Consider the following 22,812-nt stretch of genomic DNA (forward strand, 5'->3'; position numbering starts at 1 on the left):
CCCATCAACAATTACCAACTAATTATATAATAGGATTGTTATATATTTTGATCCATATAATGTAAATGATTATAATGGCTACTAGATTAAATATTATACAAAATATTTAATCTTACATTCTCCCACTTAGCCGAGTAATCATTTACTATGAGTGTTAGATAAGCCTGATCAGGAGTTAACACTCATTTTAGCCTTAAACAAGTACTATAGCAGAGAAATACAGCCGTTGAATCATTATGCGACTCAGGACCCCCATTAATCATACTATAGCCTTAATTTAAAACCTAATCGTCATGATCAAAATATGCATAAGCCCTTTGTTTGATTTGTAACTATATTTGTCTATATGCCATTATGCCGACTTAACATATTCTTAGAGACATACAAAATCAAACTGGTGAGGAAAATTAACTAATACTTAGTCATTCATAGTACGATATGCAGTTGCGCATGGCCATTAATTAATACCCGTCTATGAGCTCTCTTAATAAGACTTATGGGTAATAGCCCTTCAGTTATAGGATCCTTAAGCATATCATGAATGCATTCGATACAAAACTTAGTTTCCTCAATTCGTTCATAAACGAATAATTAATTGCGTATCGAAACTTAATGCAGCACCTCTCGAACTGTTACTGTTCAAGGAGTTATGGTAGCTGACTTTATCACACTAAGTCTTCAAAACATTAATTATATGGAGTTAATAAACCTATGAGTCCACTGATAACTTTCCAACAACATTTAGTGACTGTTTTATGTCGTTATAACTTAGGTTGTTATTATCAGTTTATTATGACTCCTCCATGAGATAGGTTTTGTCTGCTAACATAAGGATATACCCGACATTACATTTTGTCATCTTTGAACATTACAAAGTTAGAGTAATAAACCGGTTTTTAGTTCTCACTTTTCTTCAAATTGTAGTCTCTCGTTTCTTTTAAAGATATTGTAATACTCCATTAGATGCTTCACATTAATCTAGACAAATCTAGTGTGTTGCAGTGTGAGTAATATCTAAACGAGTATAGACTTAAACTTACATAAGGCTTCTAATTAACGAAGCATAAATAAATAATCTCATTTACCATATTATCCTCTTAAGGAGAAGCATTATTGTTTGTTACATATGTAAGGACCCATTTAATGTTAAACTTATGGAACAGAACTAATGCCCCATTGGGTATATCTCGGTATGTTATGATATCAATCATGTAAGAGATATCTCTGAGATCTATTATATCAAAGTTTGTGTTAACAATGCTTTGACTTATGTAACATATACTTGTCAAAAGAATATCATCTATATAGACAAGTTTATCTTAGTTGCTCCCACTCATTTTGAGGTAGGTTCATTAATCCACTTGATTCTTGATGAAAATAATTACGTTAGCTTTCATCACATTATGATGTTTGCATTAACCCATACATGGATATTATTGGCTTACAAATAAAGTGTTCTTTAACCTTCAGTTTAGAACTTTCAGGTTGTTTTATGAACATGTAAATGTGTCAGCCAGTTTGTTAGGGAAAATTCTTTTAATGTTCATCTAATGTAGCTTTAAACCATTATAAGCTACTAGAACAGTGATGATCCTCAAAGAAATCTTTGATAATTTATCTCTTCCTAAGTATAACCTTTGACAATCAATCATGCTTCTTAGTGTCTTAACGCTTATATCAGGATTTGGTTTAGTTATGAACACTCTTAGGTAATTTAATCAAATCCCAAACGTTATACGAACACATAAAATCAGTTTTACTAGAAAACTGTTTTATTCCATTTTGAAGATTGATTGACACTAATGGCTTAATTTGAAGAGATTGGATCAGTAAACTTTTCCATAATCCATTTCAACTTCAGTTAGGGAGGTTATGTAATCATCAAAGTTAGTAGGCTTTTAAACCTAGATGACCTCCTGAGTTGATTATTGGGTTTTAAAAGTTTCAGCTTTATGGATTAGCTCTTGGTTAGGTTGCTATCATTTTCATTGTAAGGTTTGTAAGAGTTGGTGCAGTATGGTGTACAAGAGGTGTAATCGGAGTTAAATTCGGAGTGAAATTTAATGATACTCTTCCCCCCGCCTCTTGTATTCCTTACAAATCATGATAAGGACTTTGTCTGCTCCTACTAACCTTAGAAAACTTTAGGAACTCAGCATGCTTAGGGTCAATATTTAATGACCAACAAATTCTAATAGAGAAACAAGTTAATGACGTTAGTCGTTGTGATTTCTCTTGTTGAGGATTATGTTAGTTTAGGTAAGAAATCTAAGTGTGCCCACAATTAAGCAACAATGAAACTTTTGTAAGAGTAGCATTAGATTTTAATGAGACAAGTTATGATAGAACAGTGTCAAGATGGAGCAGTGTCTTGTAAAAGAGGTGTAAATTGAGGTAATGTGAAATTTTCACTCCCCCACCTCTTGCAACTATTGCAAGTTATTATTAAGACACTTAATGCTCCCACTGATCTTTAATATCTCTAGAATGCTACAAGAGAAGTTTCAATGAGCTACGTGACGTGGGAACCTATCACATATACGTTGGACTTTATTTGATTTCTTTAATGTCCAGATATCATAAGAAACTTTAGGGACATGTTTAATAGAAATCTTATTAAGTACATATATGAATAGAGTTCTTCTAAGACAGTGGGCCATATGTGACAAAATTTAGATACAAGTTGATAGTCTATTAAATGATAAATGAATTATGTCTGAATATTCCATTTGGAATAAGTTCCACGAATGTCAACGAATGACTTATGATGGACCCATTCTTATTCCTTAAGCCAAGTAATATTTTAGGGCTTTAACGTCATGATTTAAAATCACTTAAAATGAGATTAGATGAAAAAATCATCCTCATTAACCATGTCATGATTTCTCATGAATTTTGGTTATAATGGATGAAATTTATCAGTCTCATTTTCCTTTTGTCAAATTCTCATTTGCATGATAACAAAAATTGTGAAAATGTAAGGTATCATCTAGTTTTATTTTAGGAATGTTTCTATCCAGATATTTAGAACAAATAAGATAAGAGTTTAAGATAAGTGTGACTTTATGTTGACTATGCAAACCTCACAATCTTCATAACATAGCCTAAGTAATGATACTGTATTCTGATTAATCTTCAGAATATGTAAGGTATCAAAAGGCGTTGTTAGAAGACTGCTTATTATGGTTCTTATAGTCTTAATATTTAATTTTGTCACTAACTCTCACGTTAGTTATTTGTTGACTTCTGGTAAGGAAACGCTTAAAAACTAGAGTCAACTAATCATGTGTTAATTGGAATATTAAAATTATCAGACTTAAATATCATTATTAAGTGACTATCTAACTAATTTATCCACTGTTCTTTAGAATAATGGATAGTCTCGTTGCTTATGTCTAGTCTAATGGCATAATTATGCAGTGAGATTTTCCCTTGAAGAACCTTAAAGTTGGAATTAGCACTTGTAATTTGTCTATGGACCTTAGAACAATCCTCTCTTAAGGTTTTAGTGGTTGTAAGGTGAATAACATCTTATTTTCCAGTTTCAAACATTTATTTCTTTTTACATATGTTGCTTATCAACACACTCATTATACTTTGGTACTTTTGAGTGTTATAGTTGATTTATAAGGCATCAAATTGTACAAGTGAGAATCTTAGTATGTAATGTACTGGAAAAATGTACTTATTTTCATGCGTAAGCCCTTAACTTTATGGGTCATGGTATTGTACATTATAATGTATTCACATATACCACTTAGCTTTATAATTTATAATTTTAAATGAAGGCATGCATCTTAGGAGTTCTAGTGATTATTCCACAATTATAGATTAGTCTTAGGAAAGACTTAATCTGGAATAACTCTAGTGATAGCAATTATGTTAGAGAGTTCTTGATTATCATAAGAGACATCATATTCGATTTATCCTAATCATCATGCTCTACTTTTCTTCTGTAGTAATCATTATCAGAAGAAAGCAATAGGATTATCGTGTCTTAAGAGATAATCAAGGTTTTAATTTAAGAGCTAACTCTTATAGAAACTTTAAGTAAAGCAAAACATATTAGATTTAGTAATTAGAGTGGATGAGATATAGATTTATAGAAGAAAACTACAGTGAGTAAAATAATGGGTACTAAGAGTAAGGCAGACAAAATGATCACAAAAATTAATTGAGGATCATTAATATAAGGATCATTATGTGAAGAGGTTGTGATATGTCTATTACTAACATCAAAATAATAGACTACTTAAAGTTCTACTTAAACGAAGACAAAACAGCTTTGGCCAGAAGTGTAATCATTTAAGCATGTGTGCAAAGTGGTTGTAACAAATCAGCTTTGGCCAGAAATTGAGACAATCACTTTAGTTATGCACTTGTTAAGTATGCCATCTATGAAGGAATTAAATCAGCTTTGGCCAGATATTAAGACATTCATGTTTATGATGCACACTTAACATAGCTTTCGTAATACTTGGATGATAAGTAGATACATCAAATCAGCTTTGGCCAGAAGTGATACATCAGAAGCTCATTCAAGTTAAGCCATTTTGGTTTTGTAAAACATTATTTGATCCTCATTAATTAACTAACTAATTACAAAAACCAATTATTTAGTAGCAAACCACCTGTTAGCGCGGTGAGTTCGCCGGGGGTTTCGCGGCGGAAACCCGAGCTAAGTCTTAGTTCACATTAAACAGCCTAAAATAATGAGATTTCGAGTGAGATCTCGACTCAGTTATGAGATCCCGAGTGAGATCTCGAGTCAAGTCTCGACTCAGCTTGTAACATTATGAGGTCTCGACTCATTAATGGTCTCGAGTCGCAACCTCAGTGTCTCGAGTCGTAATCATGGTCTCGACTGCTGTGAATTATGAGATCTCGACTCCTTATGAGGTCTCGAGTCGCAACCATGGTATCGAGTTGTGATGTTGTGGTCTCGAGTTGTAGCTTTATGGTCTCGAGTTGTAGCTTTATGGTCTCGAGTCGCAACCTTATGGTCTCGAGTTATGACCTTATGGTCTCGAGTCGAGACCTTTGTCTCGAGTTGTAAAGATTGAAGCCCTTAGTCGAAACCTCAGTGGTCTCGAGTCGAGACCTTATGATCTCGAGTCGAAATCGTTGTCTCGAGTTATAAACATTTGATAACACTTATGATTTCGAGTCGAGTTCTTGTGGTCTCGAGTCGAGACCTTTGTCTCGGGTGCTTAAAACTTATCTCGAAACTCCTGTTACAGCTGTTGTTGTGAAAACATAACTGAAAATTCGAATTGTTAGGGATTTTGAGATATGGTTTCCTGTTTTAGTGATGATCTAATTTTATCATAATATTTCGAAAATTTTATCTGATTATCTATTAACAGATTTCGAAAATCTTTAGAATGCAAAACAGATCAAAACAGGAAATAACACTCAAAATCCAAATTATATTCCAAAACATAAAGGAATCTTCGAATTTTCCTAAGAACATATGATGAACCCTAAAAATAAAACATGATTCTGGAACCCGAAAACTGAAAATTAAGGTTTTATAAAGATTTGGGACATAAAATTTAACCTCATTGATTTCGAGTTATATAATAAATTAGTCTTTTTCCAGATCTTCAAGAATCAATGATTTCGGAATTTTATTAGGTCTCGAAACAGTAATTTCGAGAACAATGACCCGAAACATAGTTGTTAATTTTATTAGGCTTTCAAAATTCTGTTTTCCAGATTTCAATCCCAGAATAATGGATACGAAAACAGAACTGACTAATCAACATATGCTCTGATACCACATGTTGGACAGTTCTGTTTTAGGCATAATGGAAAACATGAAAACATACCTGACTGCAGCAGTACAGGCCAGCAGAGAATCCAGATGGAGATGCAGCAACAGTATTTGACATAGTTGTCAGCTTGATCTGGTTCCTCCTTAGGGTGCAATCTAATGATGGTGATGATGAAACCGATAAAGGGGAATCGGTTAGGAGAGGAGGTCGATTGATGTTATGAGAGTAATTAGGTTATGTGTCTAACCCTAAAACCTCTACATAAGTCTCCTTATATATGCACCCAGGAGGAAACCCTAATTAGTTAATAAGGGTAATTAGGCCCATCAACAATTACCAACTAATTATATAATAGGATTGTTATATATTTTGATCCATATAATGTAAATGATTATAATGGCTACTAGATTAAATATTATACAAAATATTTAATCTTACAAAGATAAGGAAAAAAATCGAACAGACATATAATTACACCGAAAGGTTGAGAGGCTTAAGGGTGGAGGGTATAGGGCTGTTTGACTTGTGCGGTGACTTCAGTCACCGATTCGGTGACCACACCTTCCTTTTAGCGGCAATCGGTGAGCAGGAGAGAGAAGGCAACATTCGGTGTACACTCACCGATTGAAGTGACTGATTTTTGACCCATTTTTTTAATTTTTTGAACGTTCATTTTGACCGTTTGAATTTATTTTCGACCGTTAGAATTTTTAATATAAATACCCATATGTCCAATCAATTTAAAATACACAACTCTTCTCCATCCAACTTTATTTTTTTTTAAAAATCATCACTTCCATTTTTTCAATGGACGATATACCACCGCTATTCCTTCCGATTGATATTAGTGAAGACGATGATTCTTCCTCGAGCGATAGTAGTTTAATTTTTTTTTCCAAAATCTTATTAACGAAGCCGCTCAACTAGAAGACACAGCCACTTCTAAAAAAAGGAAAACTGTGCATCGAGATCGAGTGAAATGTCACGACAACCTTATGAGAGATAATTTTGTCGAGGAGCCCGTATTCAATGAAGATGTTTCCCGTCAAAGGTTTCGTATGTCCAAAAGGTTGTTTTTAAAAATTTTGAGTGACGTGCAAGCGAATAACTCGTGGTTTCAAGACGCCGCGGATGCTAGTGGTAGGAAGAGTTTTACATCGATTCAAAAAGTTACTTCGGCGATTAAGCAACTAGCAACCGGCAACGCTCCAGACGAGTTCAACGAGTATTTAAATATGTCCACATGGACTTCCCGAGAAAGTCTAGAATATTTTTGCGATACGGTATGTAATTTATACGCTTCCGAGTTTTTACGTAGACCTACTATCCACGACGTTGCGCTCTTGTACCAAGCTCATGAGGAGAAACATCACCTTCCTGGGATGTTGGGTAGTCTTGATTGTACACATTTTGTTTGGAGAATGTGTCCAACGGAGTTGCGGGGTCAATATATGATGGGGGATCACAGTCACCCAACATTTATGCTCGAGGCGGTGGCCTCTCAGGATTTATGGATTTGGCATGCTTTTTGTGATCCAGCAGGTTCACAAAACGACATCAACGTGCTCCAACAATCTCCGTCATTTTTACTGAGCGAAATGGAACTGCACCAAAATGCCCATTTTACGTGAACACCCACTTGTACAAGCGTGGATACTATCTTACCGATGGAATCTACCCTACTTGGTCCGTGTTTGTTAAATCATTTTCGTATCCTCACATTGTGAAAGAAAAGAAGTTCAAGAGGCAACACGAGGCGGCAAGAAAAGACGTGGAGTGGGCTTTTGGTGTTTTAAAGGCAAAATGGCATATACTTCATCGCCCGATGCGTTTCATGAATGTTAAAAAAATTAAGATGGTCGTATATGCGTGCATTATTATGCATAATATGATTCTAAAAGACGACGGAAACGCGATTGCACCGGTACATATTCGGGATCCTCCAGTCGAACCCGTTTTCGAAGACACTGTTTATAACGAGCTCATTGATGAAGATACGCATTATAGACTAAAATATGATCTTGTGGAGCATCTTGGAGAACAAGATTTACCCCACCTTTTAGCGGATTCCGACGACGAATAGTTAAATTAGTTTTTTTTTAAATTTATTTTTATATTTTAAATGAGGTTTTTTTTTAAATTTATTTTTATATTTTAAGTTAGGTTTTTTCTTATGTAATGCGTTTTTTTAATTAAAAGTACCTTTGTTTTTATATTTTTTAATATGTTTTGTTTATTTATGAATAATTTCTAGAAATTAAAAAATATATAACTCAAACACCCTACCCTTTGATTGAGTGCAAAATGAGGAGTGAAATGATGAGTTGACATGACATAATATTATTGGCTAGGATTTCACTCAAACACCCTAAAGGTATTTGACTATACCCTCCACCCTACTTTAATAAAAATAAACAAACCGCTTGGCCAATGTCTCAAACCCTTAAACACTTCACTAACAATAAACCCAATGTTCTGCTAAGACACTTGGGTAATCCGTTATTAGTCGGCCTAATTTAAAATTTTAATATACATATCAAAAGTTTGTTTTTAATTTGGAGGCCCAATTAAAGTGGGGGCCTAAAGCCCTTGTTTGGGTATAATTACCTTTAGGCCGGCCTGGTATATATGTAAATAGATGATTAGGATATCATATATAAGTTCATTTATGTGATTAGGATGATCATATATAATTGTAAGTTCATTTTCATTCTGTATTATTAATGATCTTGTTTTATTAATAAAGAGTCGATAGTGGAGTGTTCTCAAATCACATGTATTAATCTCTACTTTATCTCAATAAAAACGGCTTGCTCTAAAGTGTGAAGTGGAAAAGAAGAATGTCATAATTGGGGTTTCGAATAAGCCAACCTTTTTATTTTTCATTTTTATTTCATATTGAAAAACTACGAAGAACGAAAGGCATGAAGGTCTTGTTACCCTGGCAGCTGGCGCCAAGCTGTTTTTCTACATAATCTCTCTTACACTATCGTGAGTTTAACCACCAAGTTCGGGACGAATTGGAAAAAACAAATAATTAAAGGGCAAGTATCATAAACAACACTATACTTTCTATTCTTTTTTCCTTACAAAAGTCACTTAAATATATACAAAGTATAGTGTTTTATATACAAAAAATTGTGGAGTGACTATTGTAAGATAAAAACATAAAATATAGTGTTTTTATGATAGTTTCCCATAATTAAAAGCAAAAGTAGTACCAATCATGTGCAAAACTTCCTTTTCAAGACCAACATAATTAAAAGAAGAAAAAGAAAGAAAACAAAAAACAACATTAATTCAATATGACATGTAATGATGATAACAATTCTTCATTTGATGGTTTCAGCAAAACATTCTGTTGGTGCACTTGTGTCTGTACTTTGTCTGTATTCGGTCACGTTATAAACGATGTCCTTGTTAGTCATGTAAGTTTGACCAAGTCAACTGTCCTCCTAGTTTGACTTGGCCAAACAGTTAGTTTATGGTTGTCTTTTGTCTGGCTCGAAGGATGCTCATCGAAGGATAATGTTGATCCTTCGATGAACTCGAAAGATGAACCTTCGATGGATGATTCGATAGATCATCCTTCGAGGTTAATGCAGATCCTTCGAAGACTTTGTAATCGATAGATGATCCTTCGATCATCTATCAGATCCTTCGGACAAGACAACCTGGGCTGGGTGTATATATACCCATGCAGTGTATGTTGATAGAGAGATGCACACATAGAGAGATAGAAAGTTGAGAGCATTCTGTCCGAAACACACACACCTTGAGAGTTTGCAAAACTGATTTGTAAACATTGTGCTTGTAACCGGAACCTTCATTCATATTAATACAAGTGGTGTTAATCGGTGAACCTTTGTGTGTTTGTGTTTATACTTGTTTCATCTCGGTTTGCTTCCTAGCTTGGATTCCGCACTCGCTAGTGGGTTTGTATAACAAGGTTTAGGTTCGTCATCCTCCGAGAGGGACCTACAAGTGGTATCAGAGCCAGGGCTCTTTACCTTGTTTAAAACCGGGTTTGTTCAAGTTCTTGGTGTGTTTGGACACTTGGTTTAGCACCCGTTTTTGGTGGTTTTCTTGCATTTTTAAACTGAAAAACGCGTTCTAAACCTTTCGGGAGTGTTCAAGGTTGGGTTGGGTAACTTAAAAAAACTGTTTTTAAGTTACTTGGTGTTTTCCGGCCTTATCTCCGGTGTGTTCCGGTGACCGGACCTTCTGGATAAGGTTTGCCATTTTGGGCATATTTTATTTGAAAGTCAAAAAGTTGGTGAAAAGTCGTGTGCAGAACATCCCTTCTGCCGAAAGTTGGTACACCAACCAATCACCTTTCTCACCAACCTGTCACCTTTTTGTCAGTTGTGTCAGTGTGATCGAAGGATATCCTTCGAAGTCGAAAGACCATCTTTCGATCAAGGAAGGCTCGATAGATAATCATCTTTCGACCCATCCTTCGAAGTCAGAGATCTATCCTTCGATCCAGGGAATCTTTTCGAAAGATAGTTATTCGAAAGATAAGGATCTTTCAAATTGTGAATCTTTCGAAATAATTGCTCGAAAGATAAGGATCTTTCAAACCGTGAATCTTTCGAGATAACTGCTCGAAAGATAAGGATCTGTCAATTGTGAATCTTTCGAAGTCTTTGCTCGAAACTCAACAGTGATCTTTCGAACACTGTTGATCCTTCGAACAAATCTTGATCTTTCGAACAAGGTTGTATCTTTCAATTCTTGTCTGTTTGAATTTAACAGTTTGTGTTTGTGTAGATCTTCAATTAGTATTTCACCAAAATGAGTTGTACAAGTCCTTGGGATTGGAGTTTGGACTCACAATCTAGTCAAGAACTAACTTCTGCTGCAGCTTGGGCAAAAAGTATGTTTCCACCGCCATCAATCAGTCCAAGTCAATGGGCTTTGGTATCCAATCAGAGTCAAAGCATTCAAAATCTTTTGATTATTGAAAGCGAAACGGGAAGCAACAATCGTCCACCGAAGTTGAACCATATGAACGACTTTCCATCATGGAAAAACCGCTTTCACACGTATGTTCAAGGGCAAAGCACCGATCTTTGGACATGTTTCATCAATGCATTCCATGCCAATCTTGAAGTTGCAGCGTCCCCTTCAGAAGGTTATGCTAACATGCTCGAAAATGACAAGAAGGCTTATGAATTGGAGAAAAAGGCCTTTGCTACACTTACACAAGCACTCAACAAAGATATCTATCATCAGTTCTCCTACTGCAAGACCACGAAAACATTGTGGGATGCCTTAGTTGCTAGAGGAGAAGGCAATGCAGCTACTCGAAAGTCTCGTCATGATTTGTTGAAGAAAGACTTTGAATCGTTTCAGTTTTTGGAAAACGAAACTCTAAATGATATGACAACACGGTTCTATCATCTGATTAGTGAAATGTGTGCTTATGGGGTTGTATCTACTCAACAAGACATGGTGAATAGGTTTGCTGACGCTTTACCTCCAAAATGGAGTTCTTTTATTGAGTTGTTGAAGCACACTGGAACTCTAGACACGGTTAACATCTATGAGTTCATTCAGAAGCTGGAACATAAAAATGATGAAGAAATCAGGAAAGCAAAGCGTGCTCCCGCTCCTCAGAATACAGAGATGTACCTTCCAGGCTTCGATGCTTTGGCAAGATCCGCTGCAGCTCAGCAACAGCAACCTAAACTGCAAACTGCATTTGTGTCTAACACAAGTTCTCTTCCGTTTCCTCAATCAACTGCTGCTCCGGCTTTTGATCCAAGGTCTTACATTCCCGTCCCAACACAGCCACAAGTCCAACCTCCACAACAACAACAGCAGGCTCACTATACAAGCAATCCTCAACCTCAAAACCCTAACACAATCCGAGTCGATAATTCAAACCTTTCACACCTCAGCATTGAAGTTGCTAAGGAGCACATGGAAATTATTAATACAATGGTCAGTGCTTACTGTGGTTTGGTAGCAGGTCAGCTTAGAAACATCAACATGACCAATGAAGATTATCAACAAATCGACAAGGAAGAAATGGAGTTGATGGATATTAAGTGGGCTTTTGCAAGTGCAGTTAGAAGGGCCAAAGACTTCATGGCTCGTACTGGTAGAACTTCGTTGGAATGAAAGAAAGATACGAAGTATGGGTTTGATATCAACGCCGTTACATGCTTCAACTGTGGTAATAAAGGGCACTTCAAACGTGAGTGCACTCTACCATCAAAACATGGCAATCACAACCCTTTCAGAAACCAGACGAGTACTACAAATGTGAATGCCCAGCAAGAAAACCGTGAAAGGAGGATGGTGGTAGTTAATAACAATCAGGGCCAGCCTGGAACTTCAAATCCCAATCGGGCTTTGGCTGTTCAAGCTGATGAGGGATGTGACTGGTCAGTGCAGTTTGGTGAAGATGATCAGAGAAGTGGAACAGCTTGTTATGCAAAGATCATCGAGCATGTTCATAAAGAAGAGTCCTCTGGAAGTGATGACAGTTCTGGTTATTCTGGAAGTTCTGATGAAGAAGGCTCTGTTTCTGGGGATAATCACTCAGAGTCTGATGTGAAGGAGGAAGGAGGTGATGATATTCAAGATCTACTGAATGAAGCTGATGAGCTTAAATGTCAGAAATCAATTCTGATTAGGAAGGCGGCTACTGCATCAAAGGAAATGGAGAAGTTATTTTCTGAAGATGGAGCTTTTTCTTTTCAAACTGCCTTTATGGCAAACTTTTCAGCCTCTTCTAGTCAGGTAAATTCTGAACCTCCTGCTCCTAGTGTTTGTAAATCATGTGCTGATATGAAGCTTGAATCAGAAAAGCTTCATAGTCATAATCAGAATTTGGTTATTGAACTGTCGAAATGCAAACAGGCGAACATGGCTTTAACTCGGAATGAAAAAGAATTTAAATCTGTAATAGAAACATTAAAGAAAAATGTGTCCGAGGTTAACAAAGTAGTTTACCACAAGCAAGTAAGTATAAATGAATACATTAACATTGTGGAAGAAACTAAGAAGCAATTAGCCATTGCCCAATGCGAGCATGATGCGATCAAACAAAAATTGGAAAGTTATTCTAACTCCCAATTTGTGCTTGATCACATCATCGATGTTCAACAACCAAAGGGAAATCAGAAAGGCATAGGGTATAAGAAATGTCCGCCCCCTTTGATGAACAATTACACCAAGATGCCTGATGAGGAGGAAATGCCTCGGTATGAACCCAGTGTGCCTCTTGATGTTGAGGAATTTGCTACTGGCCTTGGGTTCAAACCAGACAATTCTTCAAACACATCCTCTAAGGAACAAGAAACTTCATCATCCATGAAGCAAAGTCCTCCAATTATCGAGGACTATGAGACATCGGATGATGAATCAGAAGTAGATGTAGGTGAACAGGATAAATCACTTAACAAGATGAAAGGAGTAGTTATTCCACGAGAGAATCACATTCTTTGTGATCCTGATACTCCTGATGTCCCATCTGTTAAGAAGCAAGTGATTGATCCTGTCAAAGTTGATAAGACATGTGTGTCTACTGTTAAAAGCAGTAATGTGTTGTATACATTGGTTGGAGATAATAAAATCTACTCAGATCATGTTTTCCCAATTAAAAATGTAAATAAATCTTTGATTGACAAAGTCTTTGAAGACAACACAAACAAATTTTTGGGAAAAACACTTCCGGGAATTGTTGTAACACAATGTGATCCAATTCCTAAGGCTGAGATTAGAAAACAGTTTGGTAATCAAAAATCTTCAACCACTCAACAACCTACTGCTTCTAATGGTAAACAACCAGTCAAACGAGCCCAAAAGCATAAAGTCTCTCAGATGAAGTCTGAAACAAAAGGAGCTCGATTTCAAAAGAAAGCAAAAGATGTCAAGTTCGTGTCATCCAAGGGTACTGATAAGATTGAAACTTTTGAGAACAAATCTAACACTGATTTTGTAAAACAAGTCACAATCTTAAAACATAACAGTGATAACAATTACACTCAACGCACAAATGGGTGTGATGAAAAGGCTAGTACCTCAGGTTCCACGAGTTCGACATCTTGTGGTCAATCAAGTTCTCCTAAGTTTGTTGAAAGGAGAACATGTTTTAAATGTGGAGAAATTGGGCACATCATCAAACACTGCCCAAATGCTCCAAAGAATAAATTTGTTGAGAAAGCTCCACCTGAAACAGTTCATCCTCAACGTCGGTCAGTTTCACCTAAACATGATAAACGAACTGTAAAAGAACAAGAAACTAAACAACGACGTAAGAACATGAAAACTGTTGAAAAAGCTTTGAAATCTGAAGTTAAAACAGTTCGAAGGGAACCAAGTGTGTCACAATCTGTAAAACCAGAATCTTCAAAAACTGGTAGGCAAAAACGAACTTGGTTACCTAAGGCGGGTGACAATTCAGGGGGAGCAGTTGTTCTTGAAAACCATCAAGAGATTGATATCACGTTTCGTGATGCTCAGGGACGACCCAAGACCACTAAGGCTTGGATCCCCATTCTCAACTGATGTTTTTAAATGACATGTGCAGGATGTTCTAGGAGGAACTATTAACAGTCACTGGATTGTTGATAGTGGAGCATCCAGGCACATGACTGGCGACTTACGGCTCCTATACGACGTGAGAAATATTAGAGGAGGGTATGTTGCATTTGCGGGAGACAAAGGCGGATTCATCACTGGAGAGGGAAGTATCTCAAATGGTTTTGTGTGCTTTGATAAGATCAATTATGTTAAGCAAATTGATCATAATCTTCTCAGTGTGTCGCAAATCTGCGATAAAAAATTCTCTGTGCATTTTGATGATGCCGGCTGCTATGTGCTGAAACCTGGATTCAAAATTCCACAAGAATGGATTCTCTTATCGGCTCCGAGAGTTAATGATCTTTATATTCTCGACATGAGCCAAGCGATTACAACATCTGCACAAGTTACTTGCTTTGTCTCAAAAGCCACGGAAAAGGAGTCTATATCTTGGCACAGAAGAATGGGACACATTCACTTGAGAAAGATGAACCATTTGGTGAAAAATAATCTTGTGAATGGTGTGCCTGTGAGAAGTTTTCATTTACAAGATATCTGTGTCTCGTGCCAAAAAAGGAAGCAAACAAAGAAGTCTCACCCTTTGAAGAAAATCAACACTGTCAGCATGCCTCTCGAACGTCTTCATATGGATCTCTTTGGACCTATGAAGCACAAGACAACATTCGGAGATGCTTATTGTCTAGTTGTTACTGATGATTATTCTAGATTTTCTTGGGTATCCTTCATGGCACACAAGAGTCAAACTCCTGGCATCCTCAAGGATCTTCTTACAATGTTGGAGAATCTCTATTCGTTGAAAGTGAAGAGGATCCGAAGCGACAATGGAACCGAATTCAAGAATCAAGTTATGGATGAGTTTTGTACTTCTAAAGGCATTCTTCATGAGTACAGTTCTCGTTATACTCCACAACAAAATGGTGTCGCGGAGAGGAAGAATCGGACGATTATCGAAACTGCAAGAACAATGTTAGTAGAGTCGGAACTCCCTATTCAATTCTGGGGGGAGGCTGTATCGGTTGCATGCTACACGTTAAACAGAGTTCTTACAGTAAAGAGACATGGCAAAACTTGCTTCGAACTCCTTCAGAAAAGGAAACCGGATCTTTCTTACCTAGAACCGTTTGGTGCTCCTTGTACTATGATTGAGCCGGATGGAAAGTTTGGAGCAAGAGCTATCGAGGGTTTCTTCCTTGGATATGCTACTCCGAATTTTCGTGTTTGGAATCTGGCTACCAAAAAGATTGAGCTATGGAGTGAAGTGAGGGTTCAAAGGTACACGAGTCCTGTCAGGGCTCCGGGTGATCCGTGGATGTTCGATTATGATGGACTATTTGACTCCTTCAATCTGCCAACCTTTGACGAAGAATCAGCAGCGGCCAGGATGTTGTTGGAAAGTGACAACGCTGCTGTCTCGCCTTTGGTTAGACCTATTGTTGTTGACCCTCAAGCTTCTTCGTCTGTCAACAATATGGTTCAAAATGAGGTTTATGAAGATGCTGCTGATTATAATGAATCTTCTGAAGATGATGAATATCATGATGCAGCTGAAGGATCTTCGGCTCCAGCTGCTCCTGTTCAAGGTGCTTCTGTTGATACACCTCATATGCAGAATGTAGACACTGCTGAAGGGAATGCATCCACCTCTACACACATTCCTGGTGTGGAGTTGGTTGTTGATCTTAATCTTACCAATTTGGGTATCAATGCACGTGTGCCAGAAAATCCTGTAATGAGGATTCATGATACCCACCCCCAGCAGAATATTATAGGAGATGTCCATCGCGGTGTGCAGACACGTAATCAGCTGAGAAACAACCGGAATGCTGGTTTGTATTCAGCTATAAGAGAATCTGGTCAACAAAATGACTGGTCCTTCGCGTGTTACGTGTCACAAGAAGAACCAAAATCGTGGAAAGAAGCGTTGAAAGATAGTGCTTGGGTTGAAGCCATGCAGGAAGAATTGCAGCAATTTCAAAAGCTTGGTGTTTGGAAGCTTGTTGAAAGACCTGAGAATTACAAGAAAATCGGCACTCGATGGGTCTTCAAATGCAAGAAAGACGACCGTGGAGTGGTTATTCGGAACAAGGCATGTTTAGTCGTTCAAGGTTTTCGACAGATAGAAGGAATCGACTATAACGAAGTCTATGCACCTGTTGCACGTCTGGAAGCCATTCGGATCTTTCTGGCTTATGCCTCATTCAAAGGATTCAAGGTTTATCAGATGGACGTGAAAAGTGCATTCTTACATGGTGTGGTTGAAGAAGAGGTGTACGTCGAACAGCCTCCAGGTTTTGAAGATCCTGTCCATCCCGATCGGGTTTGGTTGCTCAACAAAGCTCTCTATGGTCTTCATCAAGCGCCACGAGCTTGGTATGCAACCTTATCCACCTATCTGCTGGAGAACGGTTTTCGAAGAGGTCTTATCGATTGTACTCTCTTCATCAAAGAACAAGATGGAGATCTTCTTCTGGTACAGGTATATGTTGATGATATTATTTTTGGTTCTACTAATGATGCTTTGTGTAGGAATTTCGAGCGCATTATGCAGGATAAATTCGAGATGAGTGCTATGGGGGAAATGACCTTTTTCTTGGGCCTACAAGTGCAACAAACTGAGTCTGGGATATTCATCCATCAGACTAAATATGTTGGTGACATCTTGAGCCGGTTCCAGATGTCCGATGCAACGCCCATTGGTACCCCACTGCCACAAAATCACGGAATTACTCCAGACTTGAAGGGTGAAGCTGTTAGCCCCTCATACTATCGCGCAATGATCGGATCTCTTATGTACCTCACAGCATCAAGGCCAGACATAATGTACCCAACGTGCCTGCTTGCCAGATATCAAGTCAACCCGAAGGCCTCACATCTTGCAGCTGTAAAAAGGATTTTTCGTTATTTGAAGGGTTACCCTGACACCGGTCTATGGTACCCTAAGGATAATAACTTTGACTTAGTCGCATTCAGTGATTCTGATCATGGCGGATGCAAAATCGACGGCAAATCCACAACGGCTGGATGTCAGTTTTTAGGAAATCGCCTAGTCACATGGCAGTGCAAGAAGCAGACGTGCGTCGCTACATCAACATGCGAAGCTGAATACATTGCTGCCTCAAGTTGTTGCTCCCAAGTTCTTTGGATCCAACAACAATTGCGGGACTACGGTTTTGAATTCCTAACTACTCCTATTTACGTTGATAATTCTGCTGCATTACAGATCACTAGAAATCCTGTGCAGCACTCAAAGACCAAACACATCAAAATCAAATATCACTTCATACGTGATTGCTTTGAGAAAAGACTAATCGATGTTGTTAAGGTCCACACCGATGACCAACGTGCCGACCTTTTTACCAAAGCATTTGACAAATCTAGATTTGACTTTTTATTATTGGTAAACGGCATTAAGGTCAAGCAAGAGTAAACCAACATCGGAAAATCATTTTTGTAAATACCTTTGTGTTTTAAATTTATCTTAGTTTATTGATTTTAGGGGGAGTAAATCCAAAAATCGGAAAATCCAAAAACATCGAAAAATTTCATAAACACAAAAACAATAGAAAAACAAAAATGAGTTTCCTGGCGAGCAAAAGAGAAAATGATAGTACATCAGTGGTCTATCCAAACCTCTTTAAACCTTAAATGAAAAACGATAAGCAGCTCTATATAAGATGTATCGGTAGGCTCACAATCATTTTAAAGTGTGCAGGGTGATATAAATCTTAAATCGACTGAAGATCAGGTGGGAACCATTCATTGGCATATGGTCTTAGTACCGAAATTTCGTTTGATAGATTGCCGAGGTTCTGAGATATTCGGTCTTTATGCTGCTTATCATCTGGGTATCATGGTTGTATCTTTTACCGAAAAATAACGGGGACGCAAGTCTAGATCTTCCATGATACTATACATACGTGTACATATTACATATTGCATTCGACCTCAATAAGTGATAAACAATCACATGTCCATATCAAATAAGTGATAAAATATCACATTTATCCGGGAGTCAAGTTCGTCTCTCTGCTGTACGGAAGTACTGACCTGTTCACGGACTTGCTCCTGTGCCCTCATGCATATGAAAATCAAGTTCCTCATCAATAAGTGATTATATCACATAGGGCTTGTTTTCAAATCAAAATAAGTGAGTATCTCACATTTTATACGGTCAAACAGATGATAATCAGTATACTCACCGGTAAGATGAACCCTCGTGCATACCTTGATACGGGAATGTGTCGTGATGTGGATGAACACCGGTCGGTAAGTATAAATCATACCTTAACGTATCCCCTCGCCATGATTACATCTGATAAGTTGAGCTTAAGTGGACAACAATACCGATAATTGTTATAGGATGCTTATTTTAATGTTAACTAACTGAACAACAAGAGTGTTTTGACATGACCGTACACTGATATGATTCTCTTACCCTCGAAACTTGCAAAAAGAATGTCTGTATATATTTATTTACTGCTTAACTTTTATTGTTTTCTTTTAAACAGTTTCGTCGTTTGGTGCATATCAGCACGACATTAGCGGTGATGTCGCTTGATAACACTCAAAGGATGTTAAAATTGTTGTCTTTTAATTTATTCAAAAATACCAAAAAGATTTTAGGTGAGTTTTAATATAAACTTTATAAAAGCCAAAAAGATTTTATTTCTATTTTATTTTCGATCGTACGATGTTGGAGCTCGAGTCTTCGTTACCTGAAACCTGTCTGAAAACCGAATTGACTAAATCTTCATAAACGGTCGAAATTTGCAAGTTTTGAAAGTTGAAATCTGAAATTGATAAATTTGAAAAACTTTCAAACTGTCGGACGGTGTTTGATTGTGACATGGTCATCCGTGTGTCATTTGTTTATGTTAACTATACTCCAAGCAGTTGTTCTCATTACGCGTTTAGATTTCTTGCATGTGCAGATTCTAAAGGCAAGGAGAACATGGTCGATGACAAGCTTCAGAATGAAGACACGACGTGAAGGCACTCAAATGATGAAGATGATCGAGTTGCCGCTGGCCATCATCAACACCACAAGGATCTAACTTCATAAAGATCAAGTATTTCACGAGCATAACTCAAGGGGGAGCTTATGTTAAGGGGAGTTTATCAACACACTTCCTACATGATACGGGTAGTTTGTTGATACACTCTCTGCTTTCAAGACGTGAAGACTTTGAAGATCCTCCGACATTGAAGACTTGAAAGGACATCAGAGTCTTGAAAACATGAAGATCAAGGATGATCAAGGTCAAGACAAATCTGCAAACATCGAAGATCGAGACAAAGCTACAGCCAAGGGGGAGTTTGTTGGTGCACTTGTGTCTGTACTTTGTCTGTATTCGGTCACGTTATAAACGATGTCCTTGTTAGTCATGTAAGTTTGACCAAGTCAACTGTCCTCCTAGTTTGACTTGGCCAAACAGTTAGTTTATGGTTGTCTTTTGTCTGGCTCGAAGGATGCTCATCGAAGGATAATGTTGATCCTTCAATGAACTCGAAAGATGAACCTTCGATGGATGATTCGATAGATCATCCTTCGAGGTTAATGCAGATCCTTCGAAGACTTTGTAATCGATATCAGATCCTTCGGACAAGACAACCTGGGCTGGGTGTATATATACCCATGCAGTGTATGTTGATAGAGAGATGCACACATAGAGAGATAGAAAGTTGAGAGCATTCTGTCCGAAACACACACACACCTTGAGAGTTTGCAAAACTGATTTGTAAACATTGTGCTTGTAACCGGAACCTTCATTCGTATTAATACAAGTGGTGTTAATCGGTGAACCTTTGTGTGTTTGTGTTTATACTTGTTTCATCTCGGTTTGCTTGCTAGCTTGGATTCCGCACTCGCTAGTGGGTTTGTATAACAAGGTTTAGGTTCGTCATCCTCCGAGAGGGACCTACACATTCAAACTCAATACACACTCACTTTAGTTTTGACAACTTATCTTAATAACCTGCGTGAGTAATTTCATGCAAGTTGGTTCTTCATGCCCGAATCTTGTCCAAACAAGTTTTCCCACCTATTTGGTTGCCTTGTTGCATTTCAAGATACTCCATGTACTTCATTGGAATATATTTGGGCGGACATTTTTCCTCGGTCACCAACTTATAAGCCGGCTCTACCACCGCATCCAATGATGGTCCATTTGCCACAACAACAGATAATCTTGTGACTGCATTATTGACGATCGCATGATGCTCCACACTCTTATACTTTCCATTACTAAAAATCTATGATAAGAAGAAAAAAAAACCATCATTAACGCGTTAACGATAAGCTACCGCCCTTTTGTGTGAAAATGTTCTAATTTTCCAAAACCGTAGTTAGCATATCAACTTAAAGTTGTGTCGAAACAATTGCTAAAATGGGTCGTAAACACCCTATATTAAACGAACAAAGGCATACGAACCTGAAGTTGGTCTGTGGTATTAACAAGAAAGGAGTTTGGAATATCGTTGTTGACATTGAACCATTTTCCCTTGTGCTTGATTTGAAGTCCACTTACACCGTTGTTGATCAAGAGTGTGAGGAGGCCATGGTCCGAATGAGGTGGCAAGCCGATTGCAAGTTCGGGTTGTGGGCAAGGGGGGTAAAGATTGGCCGCAAATATTTGAAAACCAGAATCCAATTTCAAAGCTCTTTCTACATAAGAGTGGTCGAGTCCTAGGCCAGCTGAAATGCCACTAAGCAACCCTTTTGTTACCTCTCTAGTTCTCTTCGAGTACTCCAATAAAACTTCCCTACAAAAGTAGAAAATAGGCTTATTCATTAGATTTTTTGTAACAAAAAAAACTTATAGTCTGGTCCAAGTGTCTAACCACTTGGTACGAACCGGCTGCTCGAAATGGACTTAAGCAAGCCCGTTGCATTGTCGTCTAATGCGGTTATGAAAAGACTTGATATCAAAAATGAAAAGAGTTATCACCTAATACCTAATGGCTTGCTTGGGCAATTAAATTCCGGGTGTACAATAACCTTGAGAAAATCCCTCTAGTAAAAGATTTCATCCTTCTTAGAATTAAAGCTTGTTCCATATCTAATTGGATCAAGAACACCCTTTTCTTCAAACTCTTTCTTCTCTTCCTCCGTCAAATCGAAAAATTCTTTTGATTTTTCAAGCACCATGTTCATCAAACTCTCAGGGACACCATGATTAACCACCTAACATTTTAAAAACCTTTAAAACAAGTTGCATACTAATTATATGGTGTTAGTGACTCATTCAAGATAGATAGCGAGTTGGGGTGCAAATGAGCCGAGCTACTCGCGAGCTACTCGAGCTCGGCTCGAAAAAAAGCTCGAACGAGCCGAGCTTAAACGAGCTCGAGCCTAAAAACAAGCTCGTTTAGTAAACGAGCCCGAGCTTCGATTATCAAGCTCGAGCCGGCTCGCGAGCCTGATCGAGCTTTCTGTTTACATATTTTTTATTAATATATTAAACATATATTTATATAATAATAATTATCATTTATATACATATAAAAAAATAACTAAATTATATGTATAATAATAATTATAGTTAATATAAATTAATTAATAAATACTAAACGAGTCAAGCCCGAGCCGAGCTTGAGCTTGAAAAATTACCTTCGAGCCGAGCTCGAGCTTTAGAAATAAAGCTCGAATCGAGCCGAGCTCGAGCTCGAGCTCGACCAAGCTCGAGCTCGGCTCGTTTGCACCCCTAAATTAGCACCCACCCGGAAAAATCCCCAATCTTTACATGCCATATCGAGCTCCTGGATCATCTTGGACCGCAGATCCGGATCAGCAGAAGTGAGTAAGGAAAAATCAATGGTGGGGATTGCATCTTGAAGATCTGAAGCAGGTGGCTCGGTTGAGTTTGCAGCGTAGCCGTAGATGGAAGGAACATAATGGAGATTAGGCGATTTGGCTAACGATTGAACGTAATTCATATTCAAACGCTCTAACACAAGTTGATTAGATAAACTAACATGCATGTGTACAAAAGCAGGAAGGTGGTGCTACATATTATGATCAAATGGATGAACACATGTACCATGATCGATGCCACATGTAATAAGCATAAGCATCTTCACAATCAACCACGTATCATGTGCTTATAGAAACTAATGACCATACCATCGAAGATGAAGCCAAAATTGAAATAAGAAACAAGAGACACTTGGCAGGGCCGGCCCTAAGAATTTAGGTGCCCTGTTCAAGCTAGGAAAAACGTGTCTGTAAGGCCTTAACGAACTTAGAATTTAGGAGCCTTGTTCAAGCTAGGAAAACGTGCCTGTAAGACCTTTACGAAATATATAATGTAAAGTGTTTTCTTTAAACAACTATTAAAGTTATAGCAATAAACATTGCAATTACCAAAATAATAAAAATCATGATATTCGAATAAGTAAATAATATGCCATAATAGGCTAACAACTAAGCTAACCGATAAAAGCACTCTTTAAATAAATTAATTTACTTCACATAACT

At 37.6% G+C, this 22,812-nt stretch overlaps 1 protein-coding gene and 1 pseudogene across 1 annotated transcript; one reads left to right on the plus strand and one right to left on the minus strand.

Moving 5' to 3' along the window:
* The first annotated feature begins 6,772 nt into the window (after positions 1-6,772).
* LOC110944407 lies at positions 6,773-7,408 on the plus strand. Its single transcript, XM_022186069.1, has one exon. The coding sequence runs from the start codon at positions 6,773-6,775 to the stop codon at positions 7,406-7,408; it is 636 nt and encodes a 211-aa protein (XP_022041761.1).
* A 12,767-nt stretch (positions 7,409-20,175) lies between these two features.
* LOC110863761 lies at positions 20,176-21,589 on the minus strand (annotated as a pseudogene).
* Between the last annotated feature and the right edge of the window lie 1,223 nt (positions 21,590-22,812).

The sequence above is a fragment of the Helianthus annuus genome, chromosome 6, assembly GCF_002127325.2.
Source record: "Helianthus annuus cultivar XRQ/B chromosome 6, HanXRQr2.0-SUNRISE, whole genome shotgun sequence".
NCBI classification, from domain to species: Eukaryota; Viridiplantae; Streptophyta; class Magnoliopsida; order Asterales; family Asteraceae; genus Helianthus; species Helianthus annuus.

Bases quoted from the DNA above. Each gene is read 5' to 3' on its own strand.
- LOC110944407 (XM_022186069.1), top strand. From the start codon at position 6,773: ATGAGAGATAATTTTGTCGAGGAGCCCGTATTCAATGAAGATGTTTCC.